Here is a 22,849-nt window from a genome sequence, read left to right as displayed (position 1 = left end):
TTCACATAAGATTGGTTGCTTTTGTAACGAGCTTATGTGCAATTGGATATATCCTTGTAGTTGATTTGAGATGTTGGGTACTGTAAATGCCAGTCCTTGACTTTTTACTTTTTGCTCTTTGATCAGGAAGTGGAGGTTATGCGGATAACAATGTTGGTGCCACTTCTACTACAGGCCACGGAGAGAGCATTATGAAAGTGGTTTTGGCAAGACTTATCTTGTATCACATGGAACAAGGTAACGACAAAGGTTGCAAAGAGCACAGAACTGCTACTGTATTCCTGACAGATGTTGTTGGGAGTAGGTTGTGGTCCATTAGTTCAAAGTTGAGGACGCATACCGAGAAAGTTATTTGAATAGTAGTCAAATGTTGTGATCGGTGGAGGGTTGTGTCCAGATGGTTTAAACAATGAACCTTCTGAGGACTCAATTTGTGCTAGTCCTTATTCAGTGGCACTGGAGCAATATTGTGCTGGTGTGCAATGAATAACAAACAAAAATTATTTCGTAGTTGCCTGCAACAAAGTGTTGATTGCTTTGAAAAGCTCAAGTACAAAAAAACTATGGCATCTTAGTGGTTGCATAGCAAAAACAATAGGCTTTTAACTGTTGAAGGGAGTGGGTTGTTGCTGATTAATCTTATAAAACCCTTTAAAGCACCACCAGTTTCTCTAACTTCTATGTTAAAAAGGAAGGCATGTGAATGAAAATAAGTAGGTGATCTATGTATTGATTTGTGTATATTAAGTAAAAGTGTGACTATGGTAAATAGCTAGCAACAAGGTGTTCATGTGGCTGTAATATAATCAGGCTATGGATGACTCTAGAGAGCTTTGCCTTCTATGTTATCCAAACTCTCGATTTATATTACAGCCGGTAAACATAATCAGCTGACCTACTTCTCCTGAATACACTTACAGTTGCCAGCGTGACCAGACCACCTTCTTTATTCTAAGCTGTAGTTGCAGACTGCAGATCGGTAGGATCACCATTTAACTTCTGACACAAAACTTCAAAGAATTTTAGAGTCATATATGCAGAGGAACTGTTAAATGGAAAAGGTGGAAATTCCATTAGCATTGTATAAAATAAGTTCCAGGGAGGTTATCTGCAAATCTCAGGTGTGTAAATGTCATGGCATAGGGATCTTTCACCTCTATTTCAGCATCCTTAACAAATGGCTTGTCACTCTGACTTAATCTACTGATAGAAACAGTTACTGTATGAATCTGGTTTTTGGGTCAAATGCACCCCAAGAAAGCTGTGAAAATACTCAGGGGAAGACATTAAGCCAACACCATTTTCAAATAAGGAATCATGTCTTTATTGAGATACTTCACTTTTCCAGCTGAACACTAGTTGCAAAGAAATCATCAGGGCCAACAATATCCAATAATATAAAGGACAAGCATCTACAAAAATGGTATGTGGGATCCGATTGCTTCACAGTTGTTTAAAAACATAAAACAATATACAGTGCTACCTTGGGTTACATACGCTTCAGGTTACATACGCTTCAGGTTACATACTCCACTAACCCAGAAATAGTACCTCGGGTTAAGTACTTTGCTTCAGGATGAGAACAGAAATCGTGCTCCGGCGGCACGGTGGCAGCAGCAGGCCCCATTAGCTAAAGTGGTGCTTCAGGTTAAGAACAGTTTCAGGTTAAGAACGGACCTCCGAAACAAATTAAGTACTTAACCCGAGGTAACGCTGTATTGCTCCATTACAAGTGTAATGGGGGAATAATCATGAGTTGTGAATTACTTGCAACAACAAATCGTACAGAACTTGCAACCACAGCACTTGCTAATTAGGCAGCCTATACACAATCACCACATTTCACAACTGCATGAGCAGGCCAGACAAAACAGTTACATGAAGTATATTTTTAGTGTGTTGACCACAGAGATGATTCCTGCCCTCTTTTCAGCAGGAAAGACAGCAGTGGTTGGCTCCACCAGTTCTTTCATAACATAGGCAAATTGGTTATGTCACTGAATTTGATCAACTCCAGGCTAGAACTGCAAGGAGGAGACTTTTTGGAGTGTTCACTCCATTGTGGGTTGTTTAGCTTTAAAATATAGGCATCAAAGCAGGCAGTGTCTACTACATTTGAAAACCAGAAAAGTACCCTTGGCATTTGGAAATGTAGATGGAGGTCACACTTGTCCATACGACCTTTAGTTTTATTAAAATAAAGAATGATCTCTTTCTTGGAGGCACTAAAGAAAGGGGAATCTACAGTTGATTACATCCTTGCATTCTTACTTGATTTTGGAAATGTGCACAGTAGCTTTCAGCCCCTCCTAACCATGCTACATAATTCAGGCAGCACAGTACTACAAGTGAAGAGCAGGTGCTCCATTGAAGGGTAGAAACTGAATGATCCTTTTTGCAATAGTTGGAATGTCTAAGCGTTATTATGGCAGCTGTTGCCTGGATGAAAATAATCCTTCCTGTTAGTGTTTATAAAGGCTGGGCTTTGGTTTCTAAGCATGAGAATAGTTTCCATTCTGGGGTATCTGGGTTTCGTTTTTATGAAGAGGAAGGGCAAAATCTTAAAGCAGTTGTTATGCTTGTCTGAGTTACAATATGACACCTGATGCATTTGTATTACTTAAGACCAAGCAATATACAATGCACCGGTGGATCTGAGATTATAAATTGTGGATAACAACATGAATTTTATTTGGCTTGTTTGCTATGCACATGCACACAAGATGGGTTTTGTTTACAGGGCATCATGTCATCTTTAAAAATGATTAAATGTTACTGCTGTCTCTGATGACATGCTTACATTGTATACTTGAACTAAACAATGTCTGAAGGTCTCGATTTGCGGACCTACCAAAAACATATATAGATATATATAAAACAACAGTGACAAAATAATCCCACAATGATACTTTGGTTTGTATTGGGATTCAATTATATCATAAATCCTGGTGGTAAAGATTATCAATGTCCTTTGAATTTTTTTCTTGCCAATTTACCAGCAACTAAAACAAATCCGGCAGGAAGGTAAACAGTGTTTCCGTGCGCTGCTCTGGTTCGCCAGAAGCGGCTTAGTCATGCTGGCCACATGACCCGGAAGCTGTACACCGGCTCCCTCGGCCAATAAAGCGAGATGAGCTCCGCAACCTCAGAGTCGTCCGTGACTGGACCTAATGGTCAGGGGTCCCTTTACCTTTACCTTTAAAACAAATCCATATATAGGAGACACACATTTGAGGGCCGGACAAAGCACAGAATGGTTTCTGTGTTGTTGTGCCCCCATGATACAATTAGGCCCATCAGTTGTATCTATCACCTTTTATTTCCCTTTCTTTTTAGCAAAGGAAAGAAATAGAAAGTAATTTGTGGTATTCTGTCAGTCATTAGAACAGCTGGCTAATGGAACTCAGTTGTAGAAAGGCTGTGGAATCTTCTTCATTTTAAGGTATTTAGTAAGAGCTGAAGGAATGATTCTCAGGAATAGCAAGGTATAGTGAACATAGCTAGAATTTGGACTAAGGGGCCATAAACCATCTGGCTTTGATTCGGTAAGTTGGTGTACTATTCGCAAAGAGAGTTTTGCAATGTCTTGTTGGAGAGGCGTCAGGAATTCTCTGATACTTCTTTTATTGACTGTTGGGATCTAAAAGGTTTCTTAGATTTACACAAGGGGATTTGGTTATCTCTGTAGAATTACCCCCCCACACACACACACAAAAAAAACCCAACAACCCAGTTTTAACCTGTGTTTGAAACTCACGTACTTTTGGGATCATGCCCACCATGTTTAAGAGATATTATATGGATGAATTGTAGCTGCTGCAAAAGCCTGTTATTGGCTAATCTGGAAAGATTCAAGGGCACCTTTTCAGCCTGAATTGGTTTTGCTCAAAATTATTTAATTTCTGACATGTTTTTGAACTTTCCCCCCCAGGAAAATCACCAGGAGATGCTGCTGACTCTGCCTTAGATTGCATGAAAACTAGAGTCGGGGGATTGGGTGGTGTCATTGTGATCAGCAATTCAGGAGACTGGGCTGCACGATGCTCCACCCAGGAGATGTCCTGGGCTACAGTCAAGGATGACCAACTGCACTATGGCATTCATGCTGGGGAGTGGCACACACAACCTGCCGAAGAAGCTATTAGCTCCCTGGGATCCTAAGCTGAAGTGAAGGAAGTGGAAGTAACACAGCACAATCAAGATTATAGACCTTTGTCGGAAACTGAATCTGTTGTCCCCTTTCTGAAAGGATCTTCTCACCAAATTCCAGTTCAGATATTCACAGTGCTGGTCTTTTTGCAGCCAAGCTAAAATCTAGAAGGAGATATAGTGGGCTTAAGGATGGCTTTTGTGAGCATATATAAGCTATCCAAAGGTTTGGTTTCTTAGTCACACAACTGAATTGCAGAAAGTCACTATGCACATCTTCAGTGGGGTGTATTTGATGAGATATGCAGTCTTCACAATGGCCATTATATTGAAGGCAGCTTCTCCTATAATGTGATTATGCTTGGAAACCAGTGTCCATGATAGACCAAACATAGTCTGGTGTCCCAGATCACACTTTTGCTTTTATCTCATGTGCCCATGTCACAGTCCTCTGTATCCCTCCATCACGCCTCCCTTGAACTGCTCACCTGGGCCTGCTCACACCTCGCCTGCCTCTGTCTCTGTCCTCTGGATCTCTCCTGAGCCTGTGTGGTGTAGTGGTTAAGAGCAGTAGACTCATAATCTGGTGAACTGGGTTCGCGTCCCCGCTCCTCCACATGCAGCTGCTGGGGGACCTTAGGCTTGTCACACTTCTCTGAAGTCTCTCAGCCTTACTCACCTCACAGAGTGTTTGTTGGGGGGGTGGAAGGGGAAGGAGATTGTTAGCCGCTTTGAGACTCCTTAGGGTAGTGATAAAGCGAGATGTCAAATCCAGAGTCTTTGTCGTCTTCTTCTCTCCTACTCCTACCCACCTTTTCCTCGGCCACTTCCCTAGGTCATTATGCTACCCATTTTCCAATTCCTTGGCCTAGACCTGCATCTCCATCCTCTGGATCCCTTCTACTCGCTTTGCCTTGGCCGTCCACACTGCTGCTTGTAGTGCCACCTGTCCGTGGTGAAGTAAACTGCAGCATGATAACAACCCTATGGTTTTATATACTGGAGGGAAAATCTTAGAGTTGGAAGGGACCTTGAAGATCATCTAGTTCCACACTCTGTTCATTTCAGGAGCTTTTGTTATGTAAACTTTGAGAAGAAGTGGGATGATCACAACCATAGGTTACTCCCAAATGCTGTAACTGAAATATTAAGAAATTTGCTTACATTTTTTTCCTACTTACAATCAGTACAGAAAAGAAAGTAGGGACATAATAATTCTCATGTTTAGGGAAACATGCAAAAGTTTTGTTTTGAGATAGCAGACTTTAATTTGATTGTATGACAAGTCAAAGGCCAAGTCAAATAATATGATAGGTGTCTTTCTTGAAGTAGTATATTAATTGCAAGAATAAGCTGCTGTGCATAAAGTTGCACTAGTGTTTATATGGTAATATGTTTTTTGAGGTACTTATAGAAATAGAAATTTACAGAGTGAAACGTATTTTCTCATGATAATACTTACAAGGAAGATGCTTCATTTTTAGATAAGGTATTTGTAATTTTATCCCATGCTTTTCCTTTTATTCTTTTCATGCTAATGTAATTCAGTAATTTAAGTCTTATTTAGATATTGCCTTGATCCCATACCACTTTTTCCATCTGGGAAATAATCAGTGCTATGTTGATGCACAACATGTTCTTATGAAAATAAATGCCAATAAAATCTAGTACAGTGTATTTTAAAAGTAGACTACTCATGCATGCTTTATGGCTCAAGTGTATTGTTTAGCTAATCAAATTTCCATTAAATGACACACACACACACACACACACACAAAAACATGCATTTTCTTTCAGAACAACAAGAGTAGATTCAAGTTTATTGTTGATAAGCCTTTCACGGAAACAAAAATAATACTGTGATTTTTAAAAATTGAATATTTACAGCACATGGCTGGAGTACTCCTTTTATCTGTGAAATATCAACAGCCATTTCTTTAAGTAGCAGATTCCCCCTTCCCACTCTATTAAAATATTCATTTTTAAAATTAAGGCAATTATTTTAATTGTAGAATCTGTGGTGTAACAGTTCATACCTTTAACAAGATATCCTCATAATGGGAGAACATACCTTTCCTTGCCTTTGGATTTGTTCAACTTTGAGAGGCACCATTTTAACATAATATGAGTTGGGGGGCTGCTTCTAAATTGCACTAGAACAAATAAACATGATACCTCTAATTGGGGAGGTGCCTCTGCCATGCCTTTCAAGAACCAGCCCTGTCAGACTTGCGTCACATCTCCCAAACAGTCACATCCTCCCTAGTGACAATGCCTAATGAATTCCTAGGACAGGCCATTCCTTACATTCATTTAACTTGGCAGTCATCCAGCGTGGTTGCTGTTGTGACTTCTTGGCTTGACTTCTGATCCGGGGCGGGGGGGGCATGCATTCCCTCCCTGCAAAAGTTCAGCTTCCTGTCTATCCACATAGTTCAGACCACAGTACACAAAATATCTGCATGCCCCCCCCCTTGGGACACTTGCCTTTTCTTGCCCTTGTTTCCTTCTGTATCTGCCCCCTCCCTTTCCCCAGCAACTTGCTTTTAAACCTTGGAAATATTGCAAAAGCAGTTTCTGATCTGGCATGCTGGTGTGGGCGGGTGAGTTCCATATTGCTGTGTCTTGCTGCATTCTTTAGTCAATGTTCCATGGCAGAATGCCATTTCACTCATGGTTTAGAAAATAAAACATTGCATAAGAGGTTGATTTCCCCCCTTAAATTTCCCACTAGCCAATATATAGATGGAGGAAAATCCTCACAAAATAATTAAGGGGAGAAAAATGTATTTCTGATTCCTTCTGCCCTGCTCACACACCCTCCCCTCCCCAGTTTTCACATGTCTTGGCTCTGCCTCTTTGCTATTCTGTACTATTGCCAGATTTTTGCCTTTTAAGACTTAAGAAACTTACGGTATCACCATGATTTGCTTTGGAGTCTCAGGCTTTGGGATCGAAGACTTGGTAACCCTGTTCATAAATGAATTCGCAAGATACTTCATTTTTGTTTGATTTATATGACATAAATTTCAGTGGGTGGTTAATTAATAAATAATTCCTGGTGTGTCTCAGAATGTACTGCTGTTCACGCAACATCACAACAGGTACAAAGGTAAGGAAAAGAGGAGAGGAGGGGAAATCCTATACATGTTTTTGGACATACCTAATGAGTTCCCTGGTGTTCTGTAGTTCCTAAATCTATTGGCAGGAGGATTAGGAACTGACTTGACTCAATAAGCACCCCAGGATTACCCTTTCTGCTGAACTTTCTGGATTCAAACTGTATTTGATTGCATTGCAGATCCCTCTTTCACTCTCTCTCTCTTCAGAGGTCCCATTTTTTTGCACTTACCAATGAATTATCAGCACCTTGCTGTGTTGTAAATAAAATGTGTGCATCAGTTCTCGAGCTCACACTTCTGACCCTTTATCTCTACGGCTTCACTTAGAGTTTAAACCATGTAATGCATTGTAGCATGCAGCTCATTAAGTACTTGGGTGCACTCAGACATAAAGAGCATTGCCCATTATGCATGCTTGGCAACATAGCAAGCTATCTGCTTAGCAACACCGACCCTCACAGAACCCGTTGTTCCAGTGTGGAGGACCTTGCTGTATATTTTGCATAATTCCAGTTTAATTGGAATAGTTATGGTGTGGTGTATGAACTAAAGCACAGCCAGTGGTCATCCTCCATTACTTGGTGGCAATAGATCATTTAGCCTTTGTGTTTGTTATGCATTCATGACATTATCTGGTTATGGCCCAAAGTAAACAGCAGATTTTATTGCTGTTTTAATATTTTCAGTGGTGGGCTGGATTAGGGCCAGCAAATGTGAGTCTGAATCTGGGCAAGATGGAGGCCCTGAGGGTGGGTGGCTCCTAAGTCCGGATCATTGGTCAATTGCCTGCTTTGGACAAGGTCATACTTCCACTGAAGGATCGGGCTTATAGTCTAGGGGTGCTCCTAGATCCAACTCTGTTGCTAGAAGCCCAGGTGACCTCAATGGCTATGAGCTTCCACTGGTAAAACAGCTGTGGCAATTTTTGGACTGGGATAACCTGATTACCGACAATCATGCACTGGTAACCTCCAGATTGGATTACTGCCATGTGCTGCCTGTGGGGTGGCCCTTGATGTTGGTCTGGAAGCTGTAGCTAGCGCACTGGGGCAGGCTATATTGCTCCCATGTGTTGCACCCCTACTACAGATTTCCATCAGCTGCCAATTAGCTACTGGGCTAAATCAGCTAGGAATCTTGCCCTTAGTGTGGTAGAATGTAATCTTCGGAATTCCCTTCTATTATGTAATAGACCTTTCTCTTCCATCATGCCTTTTAAGTGGATATATTTATTCCAGTCCACATCTGCATTGGAACTATTTTAAACTTTTTATATAGAGAATTGTTTTTAATTGTTTTTACTTTTTTGTTTTGTTTCATAGATGTAACTGTTTTGTTTTTATAATTGTATGTTTTATTGTTATAACCTCTCATGCAGGCATAGGCAAACTCGGCCCTCCAGATGTTTTGGGACTACAGCTCCCATAATCCCTGACCACTGGTCCTGTTAGCTAGGGATGGTGAGAGTTGTAGTCCCAAAACATCTGGAGGGCCGAGTTTGCCTATGCCTGCTCTCATGGGACCCTATGGTAAAGGGCAGATAAAAAATAAAATCTAATAAAATCAATCAATAATGAAAATCAAAGCTGTACCTCAGCATCTCCTATGTTGCTAGAGGAAATAATTGGATCTTTGCAGAAAGCTAAAGCCATTACAGTATCTTGCAACCTTTCAACAAACATGTAGAAACTGGATGTTCAGAATCTTAGAAACTAATGAAATAGGGAGTTACAGTGTTCCCTTTAACTCAATCAATCGAAAGTTGCTTTATCATCTATAGGTAGTATTTCTTTAGGTTTAAAATTGAGATTGATTCCACAAATATTGATGTTCTGAGCATATTGGATCCCACAGCACCTTCATAGGAAGGAATTGGCTAGTTCAAATAGATGACAGGACTGAGACAATAAATGGGTGAAGCCTCCCTTTAGGACTATGTCAACTCAAACTAGAAGACAAATGCTTGCACTTGGATAGGAGTGGTATTTAACTCTGAGAAGAGTCTCACTCATTTTTAAAACATCTGTGGCAACCTGTTGGAAGGGCTGCTGATTTGGGCACTTACCACCATATGCGGTGGAGTCATCAAAAGGTGCAAACATTATGGGTTGCGATGTTCTCAAGAAATGGAAACCATTACCAAGCAGTCCATAGGTATGTTACCCCACTTAGCGTTATTGACATTTATGTGGCTAATGCAGGCCTAAACTGCAAAGAATTGAATGGGCCACTTTTTAATGGCAGCACCTGTAGTGAAAACCCTGGCGTGAAAAACACTAGAAGGAATTTATTTAGACAAATGGTAGGGACAGGTATGGCAAATGGTCATCCTGGAAAAGTTGAACCATGTTATGAAGGTGTCTTGAGGACAAAGTAAACATGAGAAATATTGGGTGGTTGGGCAACTTTATTGTGTCCACAAATCATAGGGAACACGGGCAGCCATTTTGCCTTTTTTGCCTTTTGTTCTGTTTATGAAATGGATAAGTAATGAAAACGCTGCAAAACAATTGCAAAACTTTAACACTGGTTTGGAGTGAATCGGAGAATGTTGGATTTCTGGGTGTTAACTGGTTTGATGTACCAATTACTCTGTTTGGGTAGGTGCTGCAAAATGTGGGGATCACACTGCAAAACACTGCAAAAGGACTGCAAAACATTGGCATTGGTTTGGAGAGGATCCCAGATTTCAAGGTTCATAGTTGATGAAGCTGTATGGCAGTATGTATTTGCCTTGAGTGAACAATACTGACTTCAAAATAACCTGTTTCAATAGTATGGGGAACATAGAATGTGTCTTTTGAATGAGGAACTTTAACTTTTATTTCTCAGTGTCTCTCCAAACTAGAAAACAATGGGAAAGGGAGAGGAATGGTTGCCATTGCCCTAATTTTCAAGTGTGTGTGTGTGTGTGTGTGTGTGTGTGTGTGTGTTTGTAAATTCCTCCCTTGGGCCTTCAGAATGACATTTGACTGCATGAAATATATGCATAAATGCTGAATTAGCATTTGTAAAAAAGGATTTGTAAAAGGAGCCTCTGGAAACATCTACATTTCAAACTAAGATAGACAGTGGCAGAATTGTTGAAGAAGCTATTGCATTGTAATCATCTGTTAATTAAGAATAGTCACAAAACAGCTATGATTTCCATTTATTTAACAGCTTGAGACCATCTTCTTGCTAGCTTCAAATGGAACAATGTGTAAAATAAAGTAAAAAATGGTGACTGTTCATTTGCTTCATGAACAGGTCGAACAGTAGTGTGTGTGTGGTTGTTGTTTTTATAAAAAAAAACCCTGAAACAAAAACCCTGCTACATGCAGTAGCTCTACGTTTGTTTGCCTGAGAGCCAAAGGCGTACTGAATTTGTGACCACCCAAAAAGAAGTTTCCTTAGCAATTACAGGCATGTGAAAGTCAAAGCTTCCTTTCCTCCTCATGTGACCTTTTCCCCAACCAGTTCAATAGCAATGAATTCCAAGCACCCACGGCGTTCATGAATTGATAAACAATGCTTTGTCAAGTAGTCCAAGCATTTCTGCCTTCATTACTGTGAAATTAGAGTTTTATTCTCTCTCCTACACCCTTCCAGACTCTTAACATGGTCCACAAGCACATTTTCTTTTGAAATCAAATAGCACCAAGCATGCAAATATACGTGTGGGAAATGTCCAAGCACGTGGGGCCTAAAAGTGCCAAACTGCTAGCTGGATTGCGCCTCTGCTATTTCTTATCAATCACTTGGCATGTGAAGAAAAGAGGAGTGGTGATTTATGCAAAGGAGAAGTTGGCCCCGAAATTAATATTCAAAGATGAACAAGGAAGGTATATAGCAATTGAAATTCGAATACAAGGAGAAAAATTACTGATAATAGGAGTCTATGCACCAAACGAAGGGAAGTCGGAATTTTTTAAGAAATTGCATGAGACATTAACAGACTTTCTGGATTATAATGTAATTTTAATGGGAGATATGAATGGAGTGGTCTCTACAAATATGGACAAAGCACAAAAACAGGTGATCTCCAAGGACGGGAGATTACCTAAGACATTTTTTGAAATGACTGACAATATAAATCTGATTGACATTTGGAGAACAAGGAACCCTCTAGAGAGAGAGGGAACCTTCTTCTCTGAAGCAAAAATGACATGGACAAGAATTGACCAAATATGGATAACTAGTGGGATGGCATCAAAGGTCAAGAAAGTGGAAATCTGCCCAAAGACTTGCTCCGACCATAACGCTGTAAAGATGGAAATGAACTCAACAACAGCTGGTTCCTTTAGATGGAGGATGAATGACTCCCTATTTAGAGATGAAGAGGTATATAAAAAGGCCCAGAAGGCAGTTAAAGACTACTTTGAGATAAATCTGAGAACAGAAGTGGAAAAAAGAGTGGTTTGGGACGCAAGTAAAGCTGTCATGAGAGGATTTTTAATACAACAGAATGCCGTAAAAAGGAAGAGACAGAACGAGAGAAAGGACAAGATCATGGATAAGATAAAAGAAGGAGAAAAAAGACTGAGATCTAAACCAAAGTCTCATGAAATCCTGAGGGAAATCAAGTTTTATCAGAGACAATATATGGAATTGATGAATCAAGAGATTGAATGGAAAATAAAACAAATGAGACAAAAGACATTCGAATCGGCAGACAAATGTGGGAAACTTTTGGCATGGCAGCTGAAGAAGAGACAAAAGCAGAATACGGTTACCAACTTAGAAGTTGAAGGAAAAAACATTTATAAACCTAATGAGATTAGAAACTGTTTTCAGAGCTATTTCAGGAGACTTTATGCACAAGGGCCAGTGAACGACAAAGAAATTGAAGAATTTCTTAAAAAATATGGATTACAAAAAATTTCGGAACAAGACAAAGTGATTTTGAATCAGAAGATAACTGATCAAGAAATTGAGGGAGCCATTCAAAATATGCAATTGGGAAAATCTCCAGGACCGGATGGACTGACCTCCAGATACTACAAAGCTTTGAAAGAATGGCTTATGCAACCGTTGAAGGAGGTCTGTAACGAAATTTTGGAGGGGAAAAAGGCACCTGATTCGTGGAAAGAAGCATATATTACGCTTATACCAAAGACAGAGACGGAGAAGAACCAGGTCAAGAACTACCGCCCTATATCATTACTCAATGTGGATTACAAAATCTTTGCAGATATTTTGGCAAAAAGACTGAAAAGAGTTTTGGTGGGGGAGATTCATAAAGACCAAGCGGGCTTTCTTCCAGGAAGACATTTGTCAGATAATGTGAGAAATATAATAGACATTATGGAGTTATTGGAAGTTAATATTAATACTAAGGCAGTATTAATATTTGTGGATGCGGAGAAAGCCTTTGACAACATTTCTTGGAGTTTTATGAAAAAGAATCTCCAAGGGATGGGGGTAGGCCAAGGTTTTGAAAATGGTATAAGTGCAATTTATTCTGAGCAAAAAGCAAAACTGATTGTAAATAATGTGGTCACTGAAGAATTTGCTATTGAAAAAGGGACACGACAGGGATGCCCAATATCCCCACTACTTTTCATATCTGTCCTGGAGGTTCTATTAAATATGATAAGAGAGGACCAGCTGGTTAAAGGGATTCAGGTCGGAGCTAAACAGTACAAACTGAGAGCATTTGCAGATGACTTAGTTTTAACCTTACAAGAGCCAGACACTAGTACGAAAAGAGTTTTAGAACTAATACAAGTATTTGGTCAAGTAGCAGGTTTTAAGTTGAACAAACAGAAAACGAAAGTACTAGACAAAAATCTAACAGCTGTTGAAAGGGAAAAGTTCCAGAGTGAAACTGGTTTAATAATAGCAAAGAAGGTGAAATACCTGGGGATTAATTTGACATCTAAGAATGTGAATCTTTTTAAAGATAACTATGAGAAATGCTGGACAGAAATTAAGAAAGACCTAGAAGTATGGTCAAATTTGAGACTTTCCATGTTAGGCCGTATTGCTGTTATTAAGATGAATGTCTTGCCTAGAATGTTGTTTTTGTTTCAAACATTGCAGATTTTAGACAAAATGGATTGTTTCAAGAAGTGGCAAAAAGACATATCTAGATTTGTCTGGCAGGGCAAAAAGCCCAGAATAAAGTTTAAGATATTAACTGATGCAAAAGAAAGAGGGGGGTTTGCCCTGCCGGACTTAAAGCTGTACTATGAATCAGCGGCGTTTTGCTGGCTGAAAAGTTGGCTGCTTCTTGAAGACACAGACACTTTGGATTTGGAAGGGTTTAACAACAGATTTGGTTGGCATGCATACATATGGTATGACAAGGTAAAAATCCATCAAGGTTTTAAGAACCATATTGTTAGGAAAGCATTGTATAAGGTTTGGACTCGATACAAAGATTTGCTGGAAAACAAAACCCCCAGGTGGTTGTCACCAATGGAAGCTAAGGAAGTGAAAAAACTTAATATGGAATCTAAATGGCCAAAGTATTGGGAAATTATAGAACATGAGGAGGGGAAAGTGAGATTACAGAGTTATGAGAAGTTGAAGTCTAAAGTAAGAGACTGGCTACATTACCACCAGATAAATGAAGTTTTTAAACAGGACAGGAAAATTGGCTTCCAGGTGGAGAGGTCAAAATTAGAAACAGAGCTTTTGGAACCCAATACTAAGAATTTGTCAAGAATGTATAACTTGCTGTTGAAATGGAATACACAGGATGAGATGGTTAAATCAGCTATGATTAAATGGGCACAAGACATTGGCCATGACATTATGCTTGCTGACTGGGAACGGTTATGGACTACCGGTATAAAGTTTACGGCATGTAATGCCTTAAGAGAGAACATCATGAAAATGATCTATAGGTGGTACATGACCCCAGTCAAGCTAGCAAAAATTTATCACATGCCCGATAATAAATGTTGGAAATGTAAGGAAACTGAAGGTACTTTCTACCACCTTTGGTGGACGTGCCCAAGGATCAAGGTTTTCTGGGAAATGATTTATAATGAAATGAAAAAGGTGCTTAAATGCACGTTCGTGAAGAAACCAGAAGCCTTCCTCCTGGGTATGGTAGGCCAATTGGTGTCAAGGAAAGACAGGACGTTTTTTATGTACGCTACAACAGCAGCAAGAGTATTATTAGCAAAGTATTGGAAGACACAAGAACTACCCACACTGGAAGAATGGCAGACTAAGGTAATAGACTATATGGGACTGGCTGAGATGACCGGCAGAATCCGCGACCAAGGGAAAGAGACGGTGGAAGAAGATTGGAAGAAGTTTAAAATCTATCTTAAGAACTGTTGTAAAATTAATGAATGCTAAAATGTTTTGGGTAATGCAAAACAGAATTGCAGCGACTAGCAATTGGATATGAGAAATAAGATCTAAAGAAAGTCTTATATGGAAATTAGGGGATGCTGAAAAGATTGATAACAGGGATGCAGAAAGGGGAGGTATGGGGAAGTCGCCGAAAGAAGGTTAAGGAAAAAATGTTAAGAAAGTATACGTGTTTATATGTTTGTTTGTTTATGTATTGTCTTGTATTGTCTTTTATTATGTGTTTAAAACCTAATAAAAATTTTATAAAAAAAAAAAAAAAATCACTTGGCATGTGTTCCATCCTCTCCTGTGCAACATTCAAAGTCAGCATAGGACTAAGCTGCTGGTGGAATCTGTTTTGTCTTGCCTATGCGAAGTGGATAGAGCACAGCTGGTGCTGCAGTCGCTTTGACCCCTGTGCTTGTAAGTAACAGACCTTACATACTCCACAGGGAAGAGGCGGTTGGTTGCTGAAGAAATAGCAGTAACTGCTTTCAGGACAGCGTTTCTCCTCCTACAACAGCATTAATAGTTAAAGGGTTTCATGGTAGGACACTTGGGTCCTGCACTGCACTTCTTCGATTTAAATTTAACTTCTTTGCTTGAAAAGGCAACTCCAGTTCACAGATTAACAGAAACAAAATACAGGGTTGTGGGGGCAGTTTGGGGCTTTTATTGGAGATCCCTGCTAGATAGATATTTAGAGCTCAGGCCCCACTGCACTAGACATTTAAAGCAGTATCCTACCACTTTAAATGGACATGGATTCCCCTGGAGAATCCTAGGACCTGTGGTGAATTAAGGCTGTTGAGACCCAGGCCACTAGGCTTTGTAATATTTAGTAAGCTGTGCTGGAGAATGGCGTATGAAATAAGGAGCGTAGTAATCACCTCCTGAGCTGTTTGCTTTACATGCAAGGTGTGCTACACTTTAAAAAGGTACCGTATTTTTCCGTGTATAAGATGATTTTTTTGCCTCCCAATAAAGTCAAAAATTGGGGGTCGTCTTATATGGTGAATGCACAGGGGCTCAGGTTCAGACTCTGGTGCAAGTAGTCTGGGCTTGGGTTCGAGCTCTGTCGCGGGCAGCCCAGGCTCAGGTTAGGCTTTAGGATTTACAGAAGCATTGCAGAGTGGGATGGAGTCAGAGGAAGACCCTGCTGAGGTAAGGGTTGTCATATTCCAAAAAGTGAAAATCTGGACACAAACGTTGTTGAAAACATGCTTGTATGTGTGAAGGATGACGTTGATGTGTTGGGGTTTTTTGTGCTGATAGTGCAGAATGACACGTCAATCTATCAATTGTCTGGTAAAATTTAATAACATGCGGCTCATGTTCTTAATGGAGAAACATGCAACCCTCCTCTCTTCTGAGTCTGTATTACTAATATCTAAAGAAACAGCTCACACAAAGCAGCCTCTTTCCCTGTCATGTTTCTTTTAAAAGAGCTATTGTTAAAGTGCTTCATTCTGGAGTGCTTTGATTGTTGTGTTATGTACAGAACACTGTAATTAATTTAACAACAGGTCCTTTGAAGGTCAAATTGCCACTTTGAATATCAATGTGTCCAATGTACTGAATGCATTTAGGGGCACTCTTTATATCTTGCACCTCTCCTAAAGTGTCTGATTGAGATTATATATATATATATATATATACTGGGTCACTTGTGGGGCAGTTGACCAGGGATATTCAGTTTTCTTAAATGCAGTTTTCATATTTCACAATGATTTGCAAAGGTAAATATATACATTTAGGAAGGCACAACAGTAGACATATTATGCTTTTGGATGACACAGAATAGAATACTTTCAAAATTAAAATCTGGCAGTGATCTACCCCCATTTTTTAGGGGTTTGGGTCAAAGAATGTTTAATCGCTCAACTAAACAGCGCTGTGGAAGCATTTTGCCTCACAGCAATAACTCCATCTTCCGAGATCAAGAGAAAATCCAGGCAAGGGAGAGGGGTGGGGCCGGGTGCTCTTAGGCAAAAGCAAAGGAAAATGAGCCCACAATCGCCTGCAACCTCCCGGGGATCAACCAGTCGATCCCGATCAACCTGTTGGACATCCCTGCCATAAGGAAACATGGACCCTGAGAAAGTATGCCTGGAATCCCTAAACTCTCACATTTGCTCAGAGATTGGGGTGGCATGCAACAGTGGTCATCTTGGTATGATGCCAACATACTAAATATGTTTGTGTGTAGTACTTATCCCTTTTAATGGCACATAGTACTAATACGTACAATGCTTGTGTTTTGTTAAAATTTTGACAAGAAGTATAATCTCTGGCAGGAGTCCAGTCATTTCTTCCTGACCATAAGATCTCTGCTTTGCTGCTTTCTTGAATACAGAACTATGCTTGTCCAACTCATAGCCATAACAAAAACAGCTTCATTTCCAAAAGTCTGAAAGTTAGTATTTGTGTAAACAGAAATCTTGCATCAACTGTTTTAGTCCCATGAAAAGTGGGAGACTATATATAGCATGTGACTTTGCTGATTAATATTTATATGCAAACATACTTTGCAAAACAGTACCAACATGACAGGAAAGAGACTGCTTCGTGTTAAAGACTACCAGTGGCAATATGCAAGCAATGTTTTTGAACTTAGTCCCAAGGTCACCTTTATGAACCTTGTTTTATCCCAAATGGGGTCTATGTGGACTATTTTTCCTCTCTGCTTTCATTTTAATTATGTAGCCACTCTTTTAAACAGTGACAATTGTTTCCTCTTAGTTATTTTGTCTGGCAGTATACCAGATATTGCCAGATATTCCAACTATCTACTGGAGAACTTTCAGAGTGTACTGTAAGCAGGTGTACTTAGTCCTCTTCAAATGAACACATAATAGATACCAGCACAAACCCAAGAGTGTTTGGAGTTCCAACAATGCATACAGGGATGCAGACATATAATGTTTTTGTTAAGGGTATTCTAATGTGGAAATAACCATAATCCGGTAGTCACCAGTTCTGCAAACATTTTTTTTTTGGGGGGGGGAGGCTGGTAATTGTGGGAGTGCAAGTGTTCTGGAGATCAACCTGCAAAACTGAAGAAACTGATACTTTTCAAATACCATTCAGTGTCTTTTGCTCATTAGCAGTGTAATGTATGCAGTCTTAATTAAATCTATTCAAGCTTGCGTACTGAATCAGAACAAGAGTGTATTTCCTTTCCTGGCCTCCTACGCAGCAACTCTGATGCAACTTGTATGCCTAGTTTTTCAAAAGTCTTGTTTAACCACTTCTTTTCCTTTTGTTCCAGTTTTTCCTCACTGCACCATCGCTGTGAAACACTTAGCGGAGGATGAATTCTATTCACAAATCATGTATATATGCATGTGAGCTCAAGTCCACTGCCTACTTTGTATTTGGGTGGTGACTTTTGGTGGCAAATGTATCATCACCTCTTCATCTCGTTGCTGCAAAGAAAATAAGTAGCTTATGGCAGCAGATTTTATTAAGTAACAACTCATGTTAATTAAGGAAAGAATAAAGCTTCTTTGACATGGAAAGTTCCTTGCTGTCTGACTTACTAAAGGACAGGTCACTCCGCTGAATATTCTACCATTCTAATTTCTGCAACATAACTGTAATAATAAATGATGGTTACAAGCTTGGGAAACAACACATTCAATACTAACTTGTACTTAAGAGTGTTGTACACAAGCTTTTACCTTAAAGCATTACTGATTACAAATAGAAACTCAGCGGTTGGTTCTGTGAACAACAATTTGCATGGATTCTGTCAAGTTGTTGAGGTTTACTATCATGGAAACAAATCCTATAGCTTTGGAAGACGGAAGTCAAGATCAAATAATGTGTATTCAGGCAACAGAGGTTTCAAAATGTTTGACAGTTTGGCCATATGAACCATTGTTCCACTTTCCTCTGTTGGTTTGACGTATTAAGGTACTACTAACACCCTCTTCACTCACAACTCCAGCCATATGGGTGCCACTTTCCCATAGTGCCCTCTCATGTGACTGAGATATGTTTATGACTGTTGCAATCATGTCGGTTTTTCCATACCGAATTAACATCCTATCAGGACAGTGGGTAATACCCACATGATCTGGACTGCCCACATTTGCTGGATCTACACACATACTACAGCCACAGAGAGAACCACAATGACCTGATTTGCACAAGACACCAAACCATGTTTATTAAACAATGGTTTATCAAACCATGGTTTGCCTGAACTCTTTAATGTTTAATGCCAACCAACCACAACCTGAAGCTATGGTTTGCTGCTGGCTTGTGAACCTTGGTTTAACTATGGGTTGGTATTATGTGTAATTTTGGCACACTTTGTTAACTATTTGTTTGGCCGGCCAGCCACAGATGCTTTCCAAGGTACAAAAGCATAAGGCAAGAGTACAGTAGTTGGAAAGCAAACCAAGCTTTGGAGATGCAAACCGTGGTTTGCTAACAGTATGTGCAATCCATGTCAATGGGTTAGCATGTTTTATGCAGCAAGGTGCATGAGGAGGGGCTCAATCTATCTTAGCTATCTACTCCAGTATGCTTGGAACCATAGTCAGTAGCAATTTGTACAGACTAATGTTGTCAAATGTTTATGCACGGAAGCTTGGTGCCTTTAACAACCATATGAAGGTTCATACCAACTACGTTCTCCTTCCCACAACTCCATATTATGCCATTTGTTATGCCCTCCCCTTAAAAAACAAGCAACACGTTTTCCCTATACAGTGAAAAGCCCGGTGAAAATATCTGGTTGTGTTTTTTTTGTTTTAAAGAATGATTTAGTAAGTATACCCACTGTATATTTAGTTAAATTGTTTAGTGAACCACTCAGTGCCACAAAGGCAGTTTACTCAGATTCTGCAAAACAGCATACCCAATATCCCCCAATATAAAAATATTTATTAGAATTTCAAGGGGTGGGAGTGGGGAAGGACATAAGTTGAATTACACAAGTAAAAAAAAAATAAATTAAACCCACACTCACTCAGATTTTGTCAATTGGCCCCAGCGAATCATTATGCATTCCTCATTCTCCATTTGCCACAAAATTCCCAACTGTTCAGGACAGCTTTAATCAACCTACTACACAAAGTCCAGATTTAGGGGAAGCGGCTAATTTCTGTCTTGCACAACTAAGCACGTCTCTTAACTTTCTTCCCCGACCCTTATTCAACACCCTTTCCTCTACCCTTAAGAAGATAATAAGATCAAAGACCCGCGTAACAACACAAACGGGTTTCAGTAGGCACACGTTCTGCCTGAAGCCAGACGTTCTTGCAGCTCCTCACCATCATGTGCCGTATTACATTCCAGCCGTGTCCTTTATTCGCCCGCGCGCGCACCCACCCGCTCTGCCCACCGAAAGCACTTCCAAATAAATACCGCCACAACCAGCAACTAGTACGGCGGCGGCCGCCTTTCTCTCAGCCTCTTCCACAGCTGTTCGACCCTATTAGACCACCGCGGCTGGAAGAGTTCCGAATGGAACGAGAGGGGAAGAGGGAGCATTCTACCGTATTCCCTTTCCTACTGGTCCGTGGCGGCGGGACTCTCCGGGCTCCCGACGTTTCATTGGCTAACACGTTCCTCTTCTCCCCACCCTGGAGCTAATTGGTGGAGCTTGAGCGTGGAGAGGATGGAATCCCGGGTACGAGGCGTGCATATGTGTATGTGTGGAGGGCTCGGGGTGCAAAGCAGAAACTGACCCGCCCTGCTGGTCACCTGCAACAAACACATATATACACATACACATATATGCATATTCTCTAACACACACATACATATGTGTCTGTTATATATATATATATATATATGGATTGGGATTGACTTTTAACAGGGCGCGCGCGCACACAGACGCACTGTGCCTGCGTGAAGGCGGTTCTGTGCACACCCGGGAGGGCGCGGGTGTTTGGAGAGTGCGCGCCGCATTTTCCTTGCATTGCTACGCAGGGCTCCCTCTGAAGGGGATTCGCGGCTGAAACTGAGGGAGTTTGCAGCTGTCAAGGGGAGGTGGAGGGGCTCCTGTAGTTGAAGCAAGAGAAACAAAGAACATGGCGAGGCATTACAAGCAAAGCGAAGAAGAGGTGGAGTCTGAGGTGACGGGAACCGAGTTTCTTCCCGCCCCTTGGGAAGCAGGCGGGCGGCTGGGCGGGGGGGGGGGGGGGAGAAGAAGAAGGGAAGGACAGTCGGAGGGGAGGACCGTGGCAAGCCGGCGGGGCTCCCGGATGAGGAAAAGCGAGCAGGGGCGAGTTTTGTTTGTGGCAGTTTCGGGAGGAGGAGGGGGCTACACGTGACGCGTTTGGCGCTCAAGTTGCGCGATTTGTTTCATTTCCCCTTAAGTGCAACAACTGCAAGTAAGAGTGGGAGGGAGCGCGCCAGGATCCGTCCCTTGTGGAGAAGAGAAGCTTGTTGCAGCCGTCCTCCTCCTGCTGGCTGTGGGGGAAGAAGAGCGCTGTGGGGCGAGCGGGAGGAGTGGACCTGGCACGCCAAGGGGACTCTGCCGGAGCTTCGGGAGCCTAAAGTCGGGCAGAGAAGCGCGGGGCGGAGCGGGTGGCGGCGTCGGGCTGCCCCGCCTCTTCTACCCCGCCGGGACCAGCGGGGTTGAGCGCGAAGAACTACGCCGCAGGTGGAAGGGAGGCTGCCGCCGCCGCCGCCGCCGCCGCCGCCTTTCTCCCCTCGAGGGAGGCCTCTCTGTGCCGTCCGGGAAGATGCTTTTGGAGGAAAGAGGCCGGTCGCCGGTCGCCTGACTTCTGTTGCTTCGCTGCGTGGCGTTGCAAGCCGTAGGGGCTGGAAAAATAGGGGAAGGTCGCCTTTTTCCTTGCTCGCGGGTGGCGAATAGCGCGCGCCTTGCCTAGAGCAGAAGGCGAAGGAGCAACGTTCCCGAGCTGCATTTTTGTGAGGGACAAGATTTCCTGGGAGCTTGTGTAGCTGCGAGGGGTGGCGGGAGACGGAGCTCGGGTGCTCTCCTCTTTCGAAAACTGTAACTTCTGGTTAATCTGGAGAGAAGAGGAAACATCATCGCTTTCCCTCCCTTCTCTCTGACTGCTCTTAACTTAGGACCCAAATAGCAACTGTGGATCGCAAACAGGGAGAGGTATTGGCAAAGGGATGAAACACATCATGTCCCCTTCCTGAATACTGTAGTAGATCAAGCGGGAAGGCTCGAAATGACTAACCTTAAGTTTGTTTTGTTGTTGTTACAGCGGTGGAAATGGCAGGCTCTTACTTACAAGTTCTGGAAGTGCTGGCATAAGGGGAGTGAGCTGTGCAGGTGCAGCGACAGGTATTGGGGGAAAGGAGCGAATTGCTACCTTTCTCTTTTTGAAAGGGGTTCATAGGAGCGGAATCAGGTTAATCAGCTGTGCTTGGTAGTTGCTTACAGCCCAATCCTATGTGTTTACTGGGATGCCCCACTGAATTAGCTATAGAGTTTACTCCAAAAAGAAGTGCACGGAGAATTTGAGTGGGAGACTAACTTCTGAACTCTTGTGGTGGGAAGTCAGTAGTTTTTCTAAGCAGAGGTTGTTTGCTAATGCAGCAGGAGGGCTTATGTGCAGCAAGAGGAGCTGAGAGGGCTACTACAAGTGCATATGAAATGCCTCTTTTGTATGTAAGCAAGTAATTCTGTATTTTAGGGTATTAAAAAGAAGCCATCTTGTTGGCTGAAGTGTGTGGAAAATCTCTCTAGCATTACCTTTGACTTTAATTGTACAGCTGCAGTTGTTTGGTGCAGGGTCTGTGCTATCCTTGTAAAGAGGAGTAAATGTTTCTGAAGTTCAAAATGCAGCTTAAGCTGTTTTGTGCTCCCCCAGTCCCTCAGAGATCAAGGCGAATCTTTTTCTTTTTAAAAAAACACCCTCTTAGCGTTAAGGAGAACTTTAATACCACTTCATGTCATTGTTGACCTTGGAAGCCAGTTCTAATGGGTTTTCAGCCCTCAGAGGCCACTCAAATTCATTATTCACATAGAGGGTTTACAGCCTGCCCTTGGGAAAGCATAGAAATATGCTTTTGAACCATTTGCCCATCTTGACATGGTAGAACAGCTCACCCCGCCCACAAACTACATTAAAGGGGGAAATACTAAGAACAATCTTCTAGCGAATAATGTACTCTCATTTCTTTTTTCCAGTCCATCTATGTTAAAGATTATTTAATGAAGGCTTTTGCGGTATACAGATACAACTCTGTCACCCACTGCTTGATTCAGCAGCATGAAGATATTGTTTGTATTTGGGGAGCACGCTTCATTGGTTACAGCACCAAAACGGTGCTTCACTTATGGCAGC

General features: G+C 41.5%; 1 protein-coding gene and 1 long non-coding RNA gene across 9 annotated transcripts in view; both read left to right on the top strand.

The window, feature by feature from the left end:
• Positions 1–5,834, top strand: part of ASRGL1 (asparaginase and isoaspartyl peptidase 1) — a 69,966-nt gene extending 64,132 nt beyond the window's left edge. For 6 of the 8 annotated variants that reach the window (XM_083607387.1, XM_083607391.1, XM_083607392.1 and 3 more), the window contains 2 exons: positions 127–237; positions 3,932–5,834. In XM_083607387.1, coding sequence (XP_083463513.1) covers positions 127–237; positions 3,932–4,161 — 341 coding nt within the window. In that variant the 3' untranslated portion in view covers positions 4,162–5,834. Of the gene's footprint in view, positions 1–126; positions 238–1,165; positions 1,316–1,348; positions 1,424–3,931 lie in introns of those variants that run through there. The other 2 variants (XM_083607394.1, XM_083607393.1) reach the window with 2 other exon arrangements.
• Positions 5,835–14,849: 9,015 nt separating this feature from the next.
• Positions 14,850–18,085, top strand: LOC310759859. The gene is made up of 2 exons (XR_014546582.1): positions 14,850–16,737; positions 17,836–18,085. It is a non-coding gene; the product is annotated as an uncharacterized lncRNA (long non-coding RNA).
• Positions 18,086–22,849: the final 4,764 nt, after the last annotated feature.

This window comes from Podarcis filfolensis, assembly GCF_964270895.1.
Source record: "Podarcis filfolensis genome assembly, chromosome: 3".
Lineage (NCBI taxonomy): Eukaryota > Metazoa > Chordata > Lepidosauria > Squamata > Lacertidae > Podarcis > Podarcis filfolensis.
The sequence above is the reverse complement of the archived record's forward strand: the minus strand, read 5'-3'. Positions and strand labels throughout refer to the sequence as shown.